Here is a 21384-nt window from a genome sequence, read left to right as displayed (position 1 = left end):
TTATATTTTGAAGGAAAAGGAAAGCTTCAAATTTGAGCTGATGGTTCGGAACCTACCCTTAGCATAGTTTTGATTCTGAATTATATCAAAAATGGAAAGAGACCTGTTTTCATGAGAGCACAATCTCATGGGATATTCATCTTTGGAGATCACAGGAAACTCACCAGATTGGCTGATCTCATTGCACTTCTACTATTTAGGGATGAAATCTCATTGAATTTTAATGCCAGAAAATCTGAAACTCTGCTCTGATTCACCCAGGACATTGAATCTGAACCCGAGCTTGCACCTAATAGAGATCCAGATCTCATTCTCTGCTGATTACTAATGTAAACATTTTTCTACGAACATTTCCATGTAATTATTTTATATTAATATTTTCAGTAGGGAAGCAATTTAATAATTTCCAACCCATAGCTGTGAGGTTTAAGTATGCAATAGAATGTTCGTAATCTGTATGCTTTATTGTCTGCTTTTTTAAAAAAACTGGCCATCTGTTTCCACCTTTTAATGAAGATTTAACAGAAAAGGATCTAGGTGAGAGCCATATTACTTGCCATATTACTAGGACTTAATTATATTTACAAAATATGCTGCAGAATATTTTCTGGTACATTATGGAACATTATGCTAAATAAAACTGAGTTGTACTGGTCAAAATAAATTAAGAAGGTATGCTGGTTATGTATTCTCCTTTTATGATGTCTATCCACCTGGTGAAATTCTGGCATGCCCACTCAATTGGAGTAGCTCCATAAGTATACCATTGACCTGCTGTGCTCTTATTTGTGTGTAGAAGCTGGCCCTTATTCACTAATTCACAGAAATATGTTTCCTCATATTTGTGCAATTCTGTCATATTCCCAAAAAGCCAGCATCTGTGGCTTTGCTGGTTGAATTGCCAGTGGACTCTCCTAAATATACTGATTTCCTGTTTCTTTCAGATTAGGACTATAAAAGAACCCTTGGCTTTCCTGCAAGAAATCAGGAGGAACTCTTCAGGACAACTTTCACCTGTAGATATGATTTCATATATAGAAGCATTATCTGTATCTTACCCATCTCTAAGTACCACCAATAACACAATTTCTGACAAGGAAGCACTTACTAATGTGACCATTAATGTAAGTGGCATGAGCCTTACTGTTGCATTTTTTTCTTTTATTAATAGCATAAGGCTTTGGTGCTTAAAAATATTTTTATACTGACAGGTGTTTGTTAACACCGTGAGCAATTTTGTTCAAAAGGATAAAATTACACTTTGGGAAGCCCTCCCTACAGAAATCAGAAGAACAAGTATCACTAAATTGATGCATGCTGCAGAACAGGCAACGCTGCTCATGTCACAGAACTTCAAAAAGACAACACAGCTAGATGTTAATGCAAGTGAAATGGGTAAGAAAAAGAAAATGAATGTAAGTGATACTTTAGATGTCAATTACAATGTGAAGTTTTTTCAGTATAAATTATTGAGCTTAGTCGTAGTGTTAAATGAAACCCACTGATTTTGGTATGTATAAGTTTTGCTTTAAAAAAAGCAGCCAACCAATGTCTACAGTTTTGGGACAGACACACTGCTGATGTAAATCAGCTAGCTGTAGTGACTTCACTCAGGGTAAGCCACTGTGCACTGTGCAGGGTAAGCTCAGGATTTAGCTTGGCTCCTAGAGGGATGATTCAGCAGGTTATGCTTTCAGCTCTGAATGTGTCCCAGTTCAACCTTCACTAATGACCAAAGTGTCAGGCATCACACTGCCTTCAGCAAATCATTGTGCTTTGGAACAGATTATAAAAAACACCAATGGAACGAAAATCAGAGCTGCTAACAGAACTCTATGCTCCACGTTTTGTTTTATTTTCGATTCCCTAAAAGCAATGTAAGCAAACTTTTAACTAGTCTGTGCCTCAAAGGCCCAGTCCTGTGTTGGGGATGGCACAATAATGGGGGCCAACAGAATTGTCCAGCTCCTAGGCCATCTGCATTCCTAAAAGAGGCAGGGTCTCAAGTGGAAGGGGCATGCCCAGAAAGGTGGGGTGGAGACAGCCAGCCCTCAGTTACTCCCAGACCGCACCCCCTCCGCAAGCCCTGAGCACCACTCAGACTGCACTGCCCAGGTCCCCGATGGTGATTTAAAGGGTAGTGGGCTTCATAGCTGCAACTATGAATCATTTGTTCCTGGAGTAGTTTCCTCCTTTGCCCCCATCAGTGGTCCTGGGCGCAGCTATCCAGGAATGCTCCGATAAGGATATCATGGAAGTTCCAATTTGGCTCTCATGGCTTCTTTCATAAGAACATAACGTAATAACATAAGAACAGTCATACTGGGTCAGATCAAAGGTCTATCTAGCCTAATATCCTGTCTTTCAGCAGTGGCCAATGCCAGATGCCCCAGAGACAGTGAATAGAACTGGTAATCATCAAGTTATCCCTCTTCCGTCATCCCTTGCCAGCCTTTGACAAACAGAGGCTAGGGACACAATTCCTACCCATCCTGGCTAGTTTTGTTTCCTCCATACATAAGCTGCTTCTCTTCTGTACTATTGTCTTAGGAAGACAGAAATGCTACACCTAGACTGCAGGCTCCTTTCAGAAAAAGCTTTTCCAGAAGACATCTTCTGAAAAAACTTCTGTTGAGAGCATCTACACAGCAAAAGCACAACAAAAAAGCGATCTGCTTTTTCAAAAGATAGCGTCCAATCAATGTGGATGCTATCTTACATTTCAGTTGTGATTACTGTGGACAGAGTGGCCACCAGGGCACCAGTTCTTTTTCCTGGAGGCCTCTTCTTTCAAAAAAACACTCTCTTCCGCATCCACACACACCTTTTTCTGAAAAAGCTTTTTCAGAGAAAGGATTCTTCTTCATAGAAAGAGGTTTACCGCTGTCGGAAAAACCCCTCTGTTCTTTCAACTTTCTGTCGAAAGAACACAATAGTAATATTTGCAGTGTAGACATACCCTAAAAGTGGGATTTTCAAAAGTTCTCAGCTTTGGCCTGTTTACTCTCAGGGTATGTCTACACTACCCCGCTAGTTCGAACTAGCGGGGTAATGTATGCATACCGAACGTGCAAATGAAGCCCGGGATTTGAATTTCCCGGGCTTCATTTGCATAAGTCGGCCGGCGCCATTTTTAAATGCCGGCTTGTTCGAACCCCGTGCCACGCGGCTACACACGGCACGGGCTAGATAGTTCGAACTAGCAAGCCATTCCGAACTATCTGTACGCCTCGTGTAGCCACGCGGCACGGGGTTCGAACAAGCCGGCATTTAAAAATGGCGCCGGCTGGCTTATGCAAATGAAGCCCGGGAAATTCAAATCCCGGGCTTCATTTGCACGTTCGGTATGCATACATTACCCCGCTAGTTCGAACTAGCGGGGTAGTGTAGACATACCCTCACTGAAGTCATCCAGTGGTTCTATAGACGTCAGTGAGAACAGAGTAACTCTGGTACTGAGCACTTTTGAGACTCCTTTCCTCAAACTAAACTGTTTCCCTTTCTTGGTTGTGACCTGCCATCCTGCTTTCCTTCTTCCAGAGTAAGTCAAATGTCCTCTGATTGACCCTGCAGTAAAATCCAGTATTACCTCCTCTGGTCACATCAATTTCCCACTTTACAGATAGCCCCCAAAATGCACCATGATGCTAAAAAAAAAGCCTCCCTCAGTTCCTAAGGAAGAACATATCCGTCCTTCATTTCAGGGAGATTAGCTGTTGTGAGATGAAGTGAAGGAGAGATTTCACACACAGTGGTTCTTCCTGTTTCATAAGTCAGGGAGCCTGTTGCATTTGTAATCTGTAATGCAGATGGACTCATTTATGTGGGTTTACACTAGTTGTGTGAGTGCTTTACTTGGATACACCCTACAGAGAGCAGATGCTAATGCAAGGACCTAATGGAGAGGCTTGAAAAGTTCAGTCATTTTCTGGCAAAGTTTTGTTTGAGAATCTGAACTTATGGGCTCTTAGCCAAATTGAACCCAAGCTCTAAACATTTTTAAGTTTTTTCCAGCACTCAGCACTATCAACATCTTACCCACAATGCCAATGTGTTTCCAACACACTTATCTTTGAGACAAGGTCCACAATGTTGTGTCATTCTTTATTGCATTGCAGGGTTCAGCTTCCTTAACTGCAGGCTATCCAAAACTTCAGCCATGAAGAACTATTTCTTAAGTACTGACAAACATTTTTCTGACAGCTGGTCTATTGAAGAGCTCATATTGTTTTGCGTGCTGCAGTATAAGCAATACAGATGGTCTAGTTTAGTGATTCTAACCCGTCAGTCAAGTTTTAGATTTTTTTTTCTTTAAGCCTGATTGACTTTTTCTTCCCGTTGTGTTTGATTGAAACTCTGAACTATAATGAACTGAGTAAAGAGCTCAATGTCCTCTAATGTAGTTTTTGTCCTGAGGGGTGATGATTGGTTTTGTTTTGTTTGTTGACAGCATACATCATTACATCATGGTGCAATGTGCATTTTGTACCATGGACTGATAACTGTGAGATATCCACTTTTCAAATGTTATTATTTAATGGAGGATTTTATCCTTTGCTTTTTATAATTGTGATTTGTGGTCCCTTTCAGAAATGAATTTTTAATAAAGCAATAGCTCTTCCTAAAGTAACCTACATTATTCTTCCCAGTGCCTAATTTAATGCAAAGTAAATAAAAGAACATATTTTTCATGGAAAGAATAAAAGGTATGAGAGAAAAAATGCATGCATTAGAATAACAAAGTCTAGAGGTTTAAAGCAAACATGTACCATATTAATAGCATTTCTCCTTGAAATATTTGGCACAATAGTGTATTTTTAAAATTCACAATAATTATGCAATCCAATGTCACATTTATTAACCTAACTGTAAATTATGTTAGACTGTAATGGAAGTGATTTGCATAGTATTTTTCTTTTTACAGCTCTCAAGGTTTTTGCTTTTGATTTATACCACATGAAACACATTCACCCTCATGCACACATGGAAGGAGATTATATAAAGATATCTCCAAAGAAAAAGGAAGCATCTAATTCTAATGGTAAGAAAAAGCCATTAAACAATAGCTTAGTTAAAGCAACATTCCTGGTAGCTAATCACTGGCAAAAATCAAATGCAATGTGTAGGTGTGACATTGATAGCAGTAGAAGACAGCATTTGTTGCACCATGTTGTCTAGCCCTCTGTTCTATCTGTGTTGCAGATTCCACCATTGCTTCTGCTGGTGAAATGCACCACAGGAAAATTACGCATCTGATTTTTTGCCAGTTTTTATATAGCTACAGGCCACCATTAAAATTGTGTATGTTTTATTACAGTATGTTTTAAATGTACTAAAATACTAACGATCATACTAGATTGAAACACAACAGCTGTGTAATAGCATATATCACCACTGTATAACACTTTAGGACAGTCTGTAGAGAAAAAAAATGCCCTGCTAAAACAAAGTGGAGAATTTTGGCAGGCGTAATATCTGGGGGAGATAGCATAATGCAGCAGTTCTCAAACTGTGGGTCAGGTCCCCAAAATGAGCTACAACCCCATTTTAATGGAGTTGCCAGGGCTAGCGTTAGACTCGCTGGGGTCTGGGACTGAAGTCGAAGTCCAAGGTCTTCAGCTCTGGGTGGTGGGGCTCAGGCTTCACCTTAAGCCTGGGAGGCAGTGTTCTGGTTGTAGTAATTTTTGCAGTCAGAAGAGGGTCACAGCGTAAGAAAGTTTGAGAACCACTGGTGTGGGGTAATGAATAGTACACTATCTTCGGGGATTTAAAAAACCTGGATTCTAACTCTGGCTGAACCTTAGATCTACAGGGTGACCTGGGGCAAGTCGCTTCACAATTCTCCATGCCCCTGTCACTATTGTAGCTTGTCCATTTAATTTGTAAGCTCAGTGGGGCAGGGACTGTCTCTTAGGCTACATCTAGACTGCAGTGCTTTTCCAGGATACCTCTGGTATCCCGGAAAAGCAATGCACTTTTCCAAAAAAAATTTGGAAAAGTGTACGTGTTCTTTCACCATCCCTGGAAATCTTGTTTTACAAAGAAAGGATGGCTTGAAAGGGCAGGTTTTTCAGAAATTTGGCGCCGTGTAGATGTGCCAAATTTTGGAAAAGCCTCTTTCAAAAGAAAAGTAGAAAAAGATACACAAACCGCAGTTTGCAATTTTCATATCTTTTCCCGACTTTTCTTTGTAGTCTAGACATAGTAAGGTTATGTGTTTGAACAGCACTTAGCATAATGGGGTTCTGATCTTAGTTGGGACCTTATGGTGTGTCTGAAATATGAATAGTAATGGGAAATTAGAATTTTGCAAGAACATCAGAACTAATGCCCCAAATCTGTTGCCCCAGCTCTTTTTCAGTTTTAACCTGTGTAGACAGCTAATCAAAAGCATGCTCCTAAACACCACAAAAGGGCATGGTATCAACACTGACTCAAGAGGAAGCATCCTATGTATTGCTGTGGGTTTCTGCTCTGTTTTGTTTTGCTTCATGTCTCCTATCCAGTTACAGACTGGGCATGAAATTCTGGGTGCAATAAAATCAATGGCCAGACTCCTGTTGATTTAAAAATGCGGCCAGGATTTCATCAGTGGTATTAGCCTTGTTTATCTTACAAGATCTGACACCTGACCAGCAGCTGGAAGTAATATTGCTGCAAGTGTGCACAGCTTTAGAAAAAATGTGCATCTATCCTATTAGAACATCCGGTATATACACACATTTTTAATTCCAATGGACATTACATTGTTTTAAATAAGGCTATATTTCGTGGTCTCTAAAACATTTTTATAAGTATTCCATAAAGTTTCCACCTGTTTTGCATATTTTATGCAAGAGCAGTAATAATGTCTATTGTTTATTGTTTCCTTAATGTCTTCAATTTTGTTCTACTATAAAAAAAACCCACAAACTACTAACCACAGTCTGTTTGATTGATAGGCACTGTTGCAGTTGTGTTTCTGCGGTATAGCAATATTGGTTCTTTGCTTTCATCATCTAACAACTCTTCATCGAAAGATAGTTCAGAGCCAAAAGAGACAGTAAGCTCATCAGTTATTGCTGTTGCAATTAATTCAAATCCACCTACACTCTACGAGCTTGAGAAAATAACATTTACTTTAAAGTACATCAAGGTAAGATTTTTTTAATCAACATCTGAAGTACTGAAGAAAAAAACAGTACTGTAATTATTTTATGTGATATGACTGTATCTGCAGGGGTATGTTGGCTACCATAGAAGAATGTTACTAGAATATGTCAATAGTTAAAACTAAATAGTCAGTGGACTGTAATGATGGGCAAAAAGTTATGAGTGTGATCACAGAAGTTTTCAGGCTTCTGACCTTTCCGTACTTCGAATAATCTCTCCAACAGTTTATCAGATGATATTAGAGCTATATCCATAAAAGGGAAATGCTTCAAATCAGACAGCATCAGATTTGCATAGGAGAACTGAATGCAGAACTACAGTATAGCTTTCTTTGGCTGTAAGGGTACATTATTTTCCTTTTGAAGGTGAGAAATGTATTTCTCAACTGATACGCTTTTTTGGGGGGGAAGAGGCCAGTGGAGCAGTACAGTGTTTGGATGAACTAACTGTTGTCATTGGAGTTTCAGATTTGGTACATATATCATGTTAAATGAGTTTAGTCTTTGGGACTTGCATGCCAAATCCATTCCACAATAAGAACATAAGAACAGCCATACTGGATCAGACCAAAGGTCCATCTAGCTCAGTATCCTGTTCTTTGACAATGGTCAATGCCAGGTGCCCCACGGAATGAACAGAACAGATAATCATCAAGTGATCCATTCCCTGATGCTCTTCCCAACTTCTGGCGGACAAGGTATGGACGCCATCCTTACCCATCCCAGTTAATAGCCATCGATGGAGCTATTTTCCATGAATGTATCAAATTCATTCCATACCACTGATCATTTTTGTTGCCTTTGTATGAACCTTTTTCAATTTCAATATATATTTTTTAGATGAGGCAACCATGTCTGCACATAGTATTCAAGATGTGGATGTACCGTGGATTTATCTAAAAGCAGTATGATATTTTCTATCTTATTATATAACTCTTCTTAATGATTTCCAGCATTCTGTTCATTTTTTTGATTGCCACTACATACTGAGTGGATGTTTTCAGAGAACTATCCACAATGACTGCAAGATCTCTCTCTTGACTGGTAACAGCTAATTTAGATCCCATTATTTTATATGTGTAGTTGGGATTATTTTTTCCAATGTGCATTACTTTGCATTTATCAAAATGAAATCTCATGTGCCATTTTGGTGTCCGGTTACCCAGTTTTGAGAGATCCTTCTGTAGCTCTTCACAGTTTGCCTGGGACTTAACTATCTTGAATACTTTTGTATTATCTGCAAATCTTGCTAGCTCAGTTTGCCCCTTTTCCAGATCAGTTGTGACTATGTGGAGTAGGACTGGTCCCAGAACAGGCCATTGGGGGACACCACTTTTTACCTGTGTCCATTTTGAGAACTTACTAGTTATAGCTACCATTTGCTTCCTATCTTTTAACTTCTTATCAGTTACTGGTCCATGACAAGACCTTCTCTCTCATCCCATGGCACCTTACTTTGGTTAAGAGCCTTCAGTGAGGACCTTGTCAAAGAATTCTAGTAGACTGGTGAGGCATGATTTTTCTTTACATATTGACATTTCCACAACATATTATGTTCATCTATATGTCTGACAATATTGTTCTTTACTATAGTTTTAACTAGTTTACCTGCTAACTTAGTCTTACCAGCCTGTAATTTCTAGGATCGCCTCTAGAGCCCTTTTTAAAAACTGTCATGAAATAAGTTATATTGCAGTTATTTATTGGGTGAAAAGCAGATTTAAATGATTGTGTGCAAACAACAGTTAGTAGTTGTGCAATTTCACATTTCAGTTCATTCAAAACTCTTGGGTGAATAACATCTGGTCCTAGGGACTTATTACTGTTTAATTTGTTATAAACCCTCCTTTAATGACACCTCAATCTGGCGCAGTTCCTCAGATTTATCACCTAAAAAAGAATGGCTCAAGTTTAGAAATCTCCTTCACATCCTCAGCTGTGAAGACTGATGCAAAGAATTCAATACAAATAATAATAATAATAATAATAGTGGTCATGGCAATTGCCAGCATCATATTGAATGTCAGTGCTCTGATGTTGAACCAGAAATGGCCTTAACTGCCCACTAATTCCTGGCTCCCTCCTCTTTCCAATGATCTTCTGGCTGGATTTATGAAATGCATAGGACAAATTTGTTTTCTCCTCATTATGTGACTGTTGCAGCACAAGGTAATTTGAGTTGTGAGCTGATCTTAAAGTCCTTCTCTAGTTCATATAACGTGTAGATTGAGGCATCTCTGGTTGCTTTACACATGCCAATGTACTCGGGGTGACAACAGAAAAAACCCATGCTGCAAAAATGAAAAGGTCATTGTACTGGGTAGCACAGGAGCAGCAATGTATCTGTAATGTTGGTAATTGTTCCATTTTAATAGGTGCATGTACCACATACAAGAGTCTGACACTTTTGTAAATACCAGGAAAGTTTGTTAATTATTTGGTCTGCTGTTAACTAGGTGGATGGAATATTTCAATCTTGAAATTAAATCTATTTTTTTAATTGCATGGGATAGGCTGTGCAGTGTTTTTTGTTTGTTTCTGTGTTTTGTTTTCTGTTCTGAAGGTTTGGGTTTTGGATTGGGGGGGGGGTTATGTCTTTTTTTCTTTTGTTTTTGTTTTTCTTCCTGAATCTTCCTTCAGTAAAATACAGTTTTAATGAATTGTTCTGGCTAATGTAACAAGAGTCTCTTGATGGAAAATTTCCTGCCTTTCACCATCAGCAAAACATCTTATTTCTCTTCCAGACTGCAGATAAGGATATTAAATGTGCATTTTGGAACTACTCAACAGACACAATGAATGGGAACTGGTCTACAGAAGGCTGTGAGCTGACGCATTCTAACACTACTCATACCTCATGCAAATGTAATCATCTGACTCATTTTGCTGTTTTGATGTCTTCAGGCGGCTCTGTTGTAAGTGCTATTTTTCACTTAGTGTTTTACCAGATACTTACATCCTCATTTAATGTTGTTGTTTTTTTCAATGCTACTAATATACTTCTCCCCACACACACTTGGTTCCATCTCTCTTTTTTTTTTTCTTCATTCAGCAAACACACAATTTATCATGAACAGGACAAACACATTTCCTCTCTTTTCTGTCTGAGTTTCTTTTTTGTCCATTTTGTGATATGACGGGATAGCGATGCAGCAAAGAATTTTGCTCCAAACCTACAGCCTGTTCTTTTATTATTATTATTTTAAAACCCACTTCAAGGCTACAATGGGATTTAACTGCTATCTGAAGTGGTCAGCAACCATGTGGCCTGGGATTTTTCTCACGATGTTTTTTGTCATGTGTATGTCTTACCATCTGGAATGTCTCCTTTAAATGTATTCCCTGAGTTGCAGATTGAATTGTCTGAAAATTGTATAGAAAGAGCCAGACAGGACTGAGTTCATGAATGCATGAGCATTAAAACAGGGACCCTCATAATTATCACAGAATTGTGAAAATGACTCTTCACTTTGTACCCCACTTACATTAAAAGAACCCTCAATTTTTTTGGAATCCATATAGGACACACAGGAGCCTAGGTTTTAGCCTGAGGAGGCAGCTTTCTAGGCACCAGAATTGGCAATAAGAAGAGCATTAGCATGAGTACTTTGTGCTAAGACAATTTTTCCATACAGTGCACTTCATATGATGGAGGGTGCTTCGTAGCTGCCAAAAGGCTTCTTAAGTCCGTTCAAATTTAAGACTTTTGAGATGTCTTTATGGAGTTTTTTTTTTTAAGTGGATAATCTCTAGGCTTGTATTTAGCATTCATGCTTAGGTAGACTTTATGGCCAGGCACAGCCTGCCCTTATGCAGTCACGTATTTCAGAGGTTCTTTTTGCTGAATACCAAGTAACCAATGGAACTGTCCTTCACAGAAAGTTTGTGCACATAATCATTTAAAATAGCCCATGATATCTTAGACCATTTCCATGCTATGTATCTGGAACTAACATATGTTTTAAGCAATTCTGATTTCTAAGTCTTTCATTGCTCATGTTTAAATTGAAGTGATACCCTTATGCTATATAGGCAAATATGAATAAGACACCAATGTGGTAATGTTTTCATGTCACGTCATGTCATGGTCAATATATTTGTCATTTAGTAATAGATCAGATTTTTAAAGTCATATTAGCAAATAGCAATGCTAGATCATTTTTAAAAGCCATGTTAGCACATACCAATGCTAAAATATTACACAAAGAAATAACACATCACTGGTGTTAAGAACATTGAAATATGTATTTTACTGTTGGTTTCCCTTAATATTATATCTGCCTCACAAAAAACAATACTTTTGAAATTATCAGAAGCATGCATTTGCACTGCAACCCTACAAACAGTTTTGATGTATGTTTTGCGAAAAGGTAAAAGGAACTATGTTACAGAATGAAGGTTTTTTGATAAGGTACAGAGTTATTCTCTTAACTATTATATTATAATTTTCCCCCAGGGCGTTACAAATTATAACATTCTTACAAGAATCACTCAACTAGGAATAATTATTTCATTGATTTGCCTCTCTATGTGCATTTTTACCTTCTGGTTCTTCAGTGAAATTCAAAGCACTAGAACAACAATTCACAAAAATCTCTGCTGCAGCCTTTTCCTGGCAGAACTTATCTTTCTTGTTGGAATTAATATGAACAATAATAAGGTGCGTAACCTTTGTCACTCCTTGATTTTTACATTTGCAAAGTAAATATACAGTATAAAGTACCATTTTCCATATAGCATGCAGCATTTTCTGATGTTAATATGAATGTTCTAGTGCTATTGACTTCCTACTCCCCACAGTACTTAAAGTGAATACAAAGTGTTTTTTCTGTGCATTCTTTAGTTAAAGAAATGGTGCCACATTCTCAGCTGGTGTAAATGGATAGAACTCCATTGAATTTAATGGTGCTTTGCTAGTTTACACTATCTGAGAACTTGGCCTCAACGTGTTTGGTATTTTAACTATTTTACAACTCTAATGTTTTAACATTTAACAGTCTCATCAACTAAGCATTTAAGTGTTGTTCAAAGCAAATGCTGATGAATCAATGAATGGCAATGTTCCCTCAGAATCATTCCTAAAGTCCCAGCCTTATGTTAAGGACACTGCACTGTTAGAGGTGCCAGCTATCAAATAAAATCTAAACGTGACCTTTCGCTGTCACTTAAGACCTCACAACACTGTTCCAGAAATGAAAGGATGTTGACCTTTCCTGGAAGATTGTAGTTCTGCTACATATATTCTGTATATCTAAATTATCCTGTGGAGTCAAGTGAATGTGGTATTCCACAACTCCTGCCTTAATTTTTTGGTTGTGTACCAAACCAGAGGTAGATGAGTCTCGATAGAAAGAGGGTGATGCAGTAATCCCATTCTAATCTATGTAGGTGACATAAAAAACCCTCTTTAGCATCTTGAAATTTTCAGCTGTACATGATTTTTAATTAGTCCGAAATAACTTTAATAATGGACAATATCTTAAAAAAGCATCTTCCCTTTTCTCAAGTATTGCAGAACGGTATTTTAAATTGATTGAAAAATATCATTTGAAACTGCTGCACAAGCTCTACAGTATTGATTGACTAAAGAGAGTGATTTTACAAGAATTATTTACAAAAAGAATGCCCATACATTTTAAAATAGAACTTTAAATTACGATTTGCCAGGCAATTTAATTTTGGTATCTAAAGAAATGCATCTTGACAAATTCAACACAACATCTAGACTAGTCAGCTCTGATTGGAGGTTGAATATCTATTTATACATGTGCCAAATAACATATCCCTTTCTTTCTTAGTAGAGTGGGCTCTTGAATTTATTCACTAGGGTCTTTGCAATCTGCTTAGACCTGAGCCATCTCTCTAGACTGACTTTTTCTTCACTTGCTGTCTCCTTAATGTTACACCATTAGTGGCACCCAACTTTTGTCACCACTTAAAGTATTGAGATAACTGCAGAATGCCCATACACTTTAAAATAGAACTTTAAATGATGATTTGCCAGGCAATTTAATTTTGGTATCTAAAGAAATGCATCTTGACTAATTCAGCACAACATCTAGACTAGTCATCTCTAATTGGAGGTTGAATGTCCATTTATAGATGTGAGGTTGTGAGAAGCGACACACAGACATAGCCACAGCTTGATTTTAAAAAGTTAGATACATTTTCTTTATTTTACAAAAGCAGCAAGGAGTCCAGGGTCACCTTATAGACTAACCGAAGTGTTGGAGCACAGGTTTCATGGGCAAAGACCCACTTCATCAGATGCATGACAAGTATAATTGACATGCATCTGACGAAGCGGGTCTTTGCCCATGAAACCTATGCTCCAACACTTCGGTTAGTCTATAAGGTGCCACAGGACTCCTCGCCGCTTTTGCAGATTCAGACTAACACAGCTACCCCTCTCTTTCTTTATTTTAGTTTGTTATAAAACAATAATGAAGAGATTTAGTTTTGTGTTTAGGTCAACAGCCCGAGTCCTGATTAAATTTGGATTGTGAGAATATCCATTTTGCATAATTATTAATTAACAGAGCCACAGGTCATATACTGCAATAGTAATACATTAATGAATCACTATTTATGACTTTGCTTTCTCTGGTTGACTTTCTAGCTCTTCTGTTCAATCACTGCTGGATTGCTCCATTATTTCCTTTTAGCTGCCTTCGCATGGATGTGCATTGAAGGCATACACCTATACCTTATAGTTGTAGGAGTCATCTACAACAAGGGCTTCTTACACAAGAACTTCTATATCTTTGGTTATGTGAGTCCAGCAGTGGTGGTTGGAATTTCTGCAGCACTGGGATATAAATATTACGGAACTACGGAAGTGTAAGTTGCTGTTTTTCATGTCTGTTTCAATGGGTAATATGGTGTAAGAATGCTAAGAAAGTGTGTGTAAGAGTTGGGAACATTTTCAAGAGATCCTGTGCTGTTTACTTTTCAGATGTTGGCTCAGCACAAAGAATAACTTTATATGGAGTTTTATAGGACCAGCATGTCTAATAATTCTTGTAAGTATAATTGTTCTTTTTTATTATTGTGAATAAAACTGATAATAAAAGGTGTTTAATAATCACTAAATTATTGACAGTCTTTTTGTGAGTAACTATAGGGCAGGACTGACTATTTTAGACTCAATAATATAGTTTCTAAATTATTTCTAAATGCTTTGCTGGCCTGGAAAACAAATGTTTGATTAACAAAACTTACAGATCATGACTTTTCTTTTCTTTTCTTTTAACCTGATATTTTGAAGAATTCTGTGCAGCATTTTTAGTTTGTAAGAAGCAAGAGCTTCACATGTCAGTGGTATCTCAGCAAGGCTCAGCAGGAGGTGTATACAGTCACTGCTCCAACAGACAGATAATCTAGTATTTGAAATGTCGCGTTACTTAATCTTTTATCAGTGACGGGTCATCTTAGAAGATTAGACTGTCATCTTTATGGTTTTATCATTCCTATGTACCCTGTCATCATAAAAGCTATTTTAAACTAAATTGCAACATCAAAGACAAGAACCCTCTATTTCACGTGGGCAGACAAGTCAAGTATTGATAGCCCTATTTCAGATGGGAAGAGGGCCTTTTTAATTCTTATTGGAAATGGTTTCAAACCTGCAAATTTGGCAGGTATTATATGTTCCATTCTAAATAAGACATCTTTCGGTGCTTCAAGAACATTTCTAAGTGCTGTAAAGTTTAACAAACCATTTCATCTGTAATCGGGCACCACTGTGTGTGAGAAGATTGACAGTGATCAGGCAATAATAGGAGCTCTAAGAAGGAGAAGGTATAGCAGAAGCCTTGCGGCCTCTATGGTCAGTTCAGTTACAATCTTCAACTATTTTTTATGTGTGGGGTGATAAATGTGTGGATTTTTTAAAAGAGTACGTGACAATGCACAATGTGAGTAGAGTGAAGTAAAAATAGTTCAAGCACATGGCTATACACATGAAAATATTAACCTCTTTCATGCTGAATAATGTACCAGATATATTTTGGCCCAATTCTTCTTGCATTATGTGTGTATCCAAAATTCCCTCTGAAGTCAGGGAACCAAATCTTGGGCTCTGTCATGCTAGCTGTGGATTGCTCCCCTACAGCTCAACCAGATACAGGACAGTGCCCTCAGTGCAATGTAGTACCTACTCACCCATTCCTCCCAAGCCTAGCATAGAAGCCATAGGCAAATTTCAAGCCAATCTAACATCTACATGGGGAACTTTTGCTACGGTTTCCCACAATATTCTTGCCAGCAAGTTAAGGGAGTATGGATTGGATAAATGGACTCTAAGATGGATAGAAAGCTGGCTAGAATGTTGGGTCCAACGGGTAGTGATCAACGGCTCAATGTCAGGTTGGCGGTCGATTTCTAGTGGAGTGCCCCAAGGATCGGTTCTACAACCGGTTTTGTTAAATATTTTTTTTTAATGACTTGGATGAGGGGATGGATTGTACCCTCAGCAAGTTTGCAGATGACACTAGGGTAGGGGGAGAGGTACATACTCTGGAGGGCAGGGGTAGGATACAGAGTGACCTAGACAGATTAGAGGATTGGTCCAACAGAAATCTATGAGGTTCAACAAGGACAAGTGCGGAGGTTTAAATCTATGAGGTTCAACAAGGAGTCCTGTACTTGGGATGGAGGAATCCCAAGTATTGTTACAGGCTGGGGATCGACTGACTAAGTAGCAGTTCAGCAGAAAAGGACCTGGGGATTACAGTGGATGAGAAGCTGGATATGAGTCAACAGTGTGCCCTTATAGCCAAGAAGGCAAACGGCATATTAGGTTGCATTAGGAGGAGCATTGCCAGCAGATCTAGAGAAGTGATTATTCCCCTTTATTTGGCTCTGGTGAGGCCACATCTGGAGATTTATGTCCAGTTCTGGGCCCTCCACTATAGAAAGGATGTGGACGCATTGGAGATGGTACAGCGGAGGGCAACCAAAATGATTAGGGGGATGGAGCACATGACATTTGAGGAGAGACTAAAGGATTTGGGTTTGTTTAGTCTGCAGAAGAGAAGAGTAAGGGGGGATTTGATAGCAGCCTTCAGCTTCCTGAACAGAGGTTCCAAAAAGGATGGAGAAAGGCTGTTCACAGTAGTGATGAATGGCAGAACAAGGAGCAATGGCCTCAAGTTACAGTGGGGAAGGTCTATGTTGGATATTAAGAAAACTATTTCACTAGGAGGGTGGTGAAGTACTGGCATAGGTAACCTAGGAAGGTGGTGGAATCTCCATCCTTAGAGGTTTTTAAGTCTCAGTTTGACGACAGCCCTGGGTGGGTTGATTTAGTTGGGATTGCTCCTGCCTTGGGCAGGGGGCTGGACTTGATGACATCCTGAGGTCTCTTCCAGCTCTAAGATTCTATGATTCTAACTAGACCAGTGGAAAGTAACTCTAGGATCAAAGTAGTGCAAAAGTATATTTTGCAGGAGCCAAGTTGTCAGAGCTGAAAGGAGGTAGGACTAATAGTGAAGACTCAGTATTCTCCTCTATTCTATGGCCTCACAGACTTAGGATGCCATTTCTTCTGCCTGCTTTATGAACTATCCCTTTCCTATGAGGGAAACTTACAAGGTTTACATTTCCTTGTTCTTTCCATCCCCATGATTCATATCTCTAAGGGAGGGTAACCAATTTTTATTTTTATCAATTTCTTGGCAGTGCTATGTTTTACATTAATTCACTGTTAATATCGAGAAACTCTATAAAATTATGGGCTCCAAATATAAGAACTGTCACAATATAGCTATATGAGTTTCAATTCTCAGGTCCAACTGAGTTATGTCTGGTGCAGGACCCAAGAGGAAAAGATGCAAAGATAATTTGACCCAACTTTTGACCATAACCTCAGATATGGAGCTAGCTCAGCCCTTGGCATAAGTTAGAGTAACATTGAAACTGCTCTAATTTATGTCTAGTTGCCTGTGATCCCAGAAGCAGTCCCGTCATCCAGTAGTAGGTAGAATACATTAAATATAATAACCTGATCACAGCGCACCCTGCACCAAGAAGAACATTGGGTGAGATTGGGATGGTTTATACCCATGATGTCAGTGGTACACCACCAAGTAATTTCTCTCTGCAGGAGGAAACTACTCTGAATAGTTCCCTACACTTTCCTTCTGTCACAGATCAGGAAAACAGGCCAATAATTCTTTTGTTATGATTGCTTATGCAATGAACATGCTTTCTGAAACTGTTTATTTTAACAATATTCTTACACATTGATTATTATCTGTTAATGACCATGTGTGCACACTCTAATAAATCCTCAAGGAAATTTTCCACATTCACAGCGGATTGTTTTGCTGCTATAAATTCAGATAATTTTTGATTGGGTTTTAACTAAAATTAAAAAGTGAAATACCCTGGAAGGTGTTCAAAATACTTCATGGGATTGGCTCATTTTCCAGCTCTGCTTTGAAACCAGGTAACTCTATCCAAGGAGAAAATAGAAAAAAGCTTATGAATTGCTTGATTTAGGAGATCAAGTCAGTACTAAGTTCTGTGGAATGGGTACTGATGGTATTATTTCTATTCTTCTTGTTCCTCCTTCCCAAGTACAGTGGTAAATGAAGGAAGTGTAATAAATGTATGCTATTTCCAAGGCAATGAGGATTTGGAAATACTTTTTTAATTAGTAAGACCTGTTTCTTTCCATAAGGCTTTCCAAGGTTGCTATTCCAAAGAAAGATTAATTAATTTAAAATCAGCAGAGAAATCTCAGGGAAAAAATACAAAACAATTAAGCACTTTGAAAAGGAAATGCTACTTCTGTTCTGAGATAAACAGATAGAGCTACAGAGTCTTCAAATATAACTATATATACTGGCAGCTTTCAAACCTGCATTTAATCCTGAGCCTAACTAACCAATGGCAGGGACTTCACAGGCTTTTCCAAGCAAGCCTAAAGGGATTTGTACACCAGAGTTCAAATCTCTAATGAGCAGCTCACTGCAGCTCTAATTCTTACTCAGAAACATTACATTCTTAGTCAACAGGAAATCCTATGTACTGTACATGGTGCTTTCTGTTTTATGAATGGAGCCCTCAGAGATTTGTGGTTTGGGATTATAATGTAATATGCCTTTGAGACAACATGTAAATGATTAAGAACAGCACTAGTTCTGGGCTGATGGATTATCTACCTCTGGGTGCACTGTTTCAAACAGATCTTTGCTCTTTAAATCTACTGTAGTAATAACACAAGAAGCTCAGGTCTTTATCATAAAGAGTATTCTTCCCTGTTTGTTTAAATAGTAATACTACTGCCTAAGGTGCTTGCTTATTAATATTAAGATTCCATTAGAATCCTGATGTGTAACCAGTGGCATTATTGATCCTATCTAAGAATTATTATTGCTATGATTTATTAGATGCTGACTGTACATGAAAAGGAGGGGGTCAAAAGTTTGCTAGATTGAGTTATGGAAGAAAGGATATTTTAAACCTTTGTAAAGCAAGCTGGAAGCTGAAGATAATTTCCACAACTTCACATCTTACTTCCTCTTCCTAATACTTGTAGTCTTAAGAACTACAACCATTTTCTCTAAAACTGTGTCTTAGATTAGATAAAATCATACAATCTCAAAGAAATTTTGTTGTAATAACAATATAAACTTCTTAATATAAAAATGAATTTACATGCAGGGGAGAAAATATATAATACACACCCACAACTATATGGTTGAATGAGGCAAATACAAAAGTAAGCTCCAGTGATAAAAGGTATAAAAATGAGAGAAAATGTTCTAGTTTATTTAATGCAGTCTTGTAGATTTAATCTCTATGTCAAAGAGAGAATGTAAAATGGAAGCATGATTTGCACACAACATAGAGCATGGGGTGTTTTTGAATAAGACACAATATTAGCATAGGAGAAAGTCCACCTCTGTATGGAGATCTCATAGAGAGCCTCCCACACATTTGAAACTGCCCATTAAGAGGAAGAAAGGCCCCAGACAAAGCCGCCCCTTCCTGCCCTCCCCCCTGCAACTTCAGCCAACACACCAGTTATACCAATGTATCTCTATGTATTCTCTAAAACCACCTTAGGCAGTAGTATTACTATTTACCTTGTATGTACCTGGCATGCCAGAGCAAAGAACTGGATTCTGACAATATTATAAGCAATAGGGTTAACATATAGGTGTGCATTCCAGTTTAACAATGATATTTTTATCATAAGTATGTTAAATTACATTTACTCATCTAATCGTGTAGTCAATGGAATTTCCACTGACTACTCAATTAGTTGATAAGGTGGGAAATTGCAGAGCCATAGCAGGATTAGCTCCCGGCCCCAGGAGCTAATCCTGCTGAGTTGCTGCCTTTTAAATATAGTAAGAGCTGACTGCCTTTCACTACATTTAAAAAGCAGGGGCACAGCATCTGAGACCAAGAGTGAGTGGGGACAGTTGAGTCCCAGCTCACACCTGGTCCCCCGCTGCCTGCCCCACACAGGGCTGGGGGGGACCGGCTTTTAAGCCAACTTCCCTCAACATCAGCTCCTGCTCCCCTCCTGTGCTGCCTCTGATATAGGCAGCAAGGGAGCAGGGAGGGAGAAGTGACTAGTCAAGTAGTGTCTCAACTGCCTTGGCTTATTGAGTAGTCAACTATTCAACTAGTCACTTACATCCCTTCTTTATCAGTGCAATCATTACTATTTATAAGACCACCCGCTGTTGTCACAAAACACATACATGGAGCCTTGAAACCAGAAGAAATCCAAAACTGGACACTATAAAATGATCTCTCTTGACATTTCATCCAGACATTGCAATGTTGTATTGTAATGTGATTTCAGGGACACTGATGGGGTTGCCTAAGATTCAGGCTCTAATTTCTTGAAATAACTGGAAATTGTGGTGATTGCAACTACAGAAATGTCTTATAAAAGAATCCCTGCAATTTCTAGATTGTTCTTGTAAACTGGGTCTGGAAAATATAGGCTAAAATTACTTCCTGGGAAAGCAATCAGTAGTCCTTTGGCCTCTTAGCAACTAACAATTATATTGGATCATGAGCTTTTGTGGGTAAAACCCACTTCATCAGATGAGTTACTCTAATATTCTAATAATTGTGGTGATTGATTAACCATACAATTTTGAATTTCATGTGTATAAATGAATGGGTAAATGAATGAAATATACACATTGCAGTTGCACAACACAGAAGAGTGACACGTGAATGATGAAAGCAGGCTGCCAGTAGATTAATGTTTTTCATTAAGGGACTGCCTGCATATTCATTACAGCTGGTCAATTACTTTAAAGAAATATTCATCAGATAATTTATTTGATTAATTTTGCCATTATTTGTCAAATTATTTATTCCACAAAAATGGTAAGATGAACTAAATAGTGCTTTTCAACTGCTCTCATACTAACTCTGTGCATGTGAGGATGATTCAAGATTGGTAATATTGCTGTAATCAATGCAAAAGATGTTCTATACAAAACTATTACTGCATTGTTCTCAATGTACTAGCAACTTTTCCACACTTGGTGCTTTAATCTGGATTGTTCTGGCTGATCACATCTTTCATATTGAAAATAGGTTCAACAGAAAAAAGTATTTCTTTCTCTCAGATATCAGGCAAATTTGCCACTCTGCAATTCCAGTTTTATAATTTAACTCCTCTAAAATAAAATCAGTGAAGTTCCATTGGTTTAAAAATCAACACCTGGACTAATGGAATGGTGAATCAAGCCCAATGTCACTTCAGATTTTGATATGGGTGCTTAGATTATTATTTCTCTCCTTTAACTGTGAAGTTCATGGCCAGTATTCTTGATAGCCTACAATATGTTATTTAAAAGGTTCCTTGACCTCCAGCATCTGCCATAACAAACTTTGCTACCAGCTCACACTTCTCAGCTAATATTTATGGTCCTTAGAGTTTTAGCTTTCCTGGAGGTTAATGCATTCTGGTAAATACCTATTACATTTCTTACACAGATGTGTACTGTTTGGTCTCTAGTGTTTAGAGCACATCTTCCAGAAACTATAAGCCATTTTATCCACTTGTTTTGTATTTACTCTTGTTATTAAGTTTTCATTTTTAGTGGAAATTAATTTCAAGGACTTTCTGTAGTGTTATTATTCTCTACAAATATAAGTGTTAATAATCATCTTTTCACCTTTCAGAAAAATGCTCCACTTCTCCATTTCTTTGGATGAAGTGAAATAAACCATAAGGCAATGATAGTTG

General features: G+C 38.1%; 1 protein-coding gene across 5 annotated transcripts in view; it reads left to right on the top strand.

Annotated features, from left to right (window-relative positions):
* Nucleotides 1–21384, top strand: part of ADGRL4 (adhesion G protein-coupled receptor L4) — a 101919-nt gene that overhangs the window by 67143 nt on the left and 13392 nt on the right. For all 5 annotated transcript variants that reach the window (XM_075936329.2, XM_075936330.2, XM_075936331.2 and 2 more), the window contains 8 exons: nucleotides 945–1124; nucleotides 1212–1395; nucleotides 4925–5041; nucleotides 6942–7135; nucleotides 9896–10066; nucleotides 11608–11811; nucleotides 13771–13991; nucleotides 14107–14173. In XM_075936329.2, the coding sequence (XP_075792444.2) occupies nucleotides 945–1124; nucleotides 1212–1395; nucleotides 4925–5041; nucleotides 6942–7135; nucleotides 9896–10066; nucleotides 11608–11811; nucleotides 13771–13991; nucleotides 14107–14173 (1338 nt within the window). The remainder of the gene's footprint in view (nucleotides 1–944; nucleotides 1125–1211; nucleotides 1396–4924; nucleotides 5042–6941; nucleotides 7136–9895; nucleotides 10067–11607; nucleotides 11812–13770; nucleotides 13992–14106; nucleotides 14174–21384) is intronic.

The sequence above is a fragment of the Pelodiscus sinensis genome, chromosome 9, assembly GCF_052426305.1.
Source record: "Pelodiscus sinensis isolate ZL-2025 chromosome 9, ASM5242630v1, whole genome shotgun sequence".
Lineage (NCBI taxonomy): Eukaryota > Metazoa > Chordata > Testudines > Trionychidae > Pelodiscus > Pelodiscus sinensis.
Note: the sequence above shows the minus strand (reverse complement) of the source record. Positions and strands in the feature narration are given on the sequence as shown.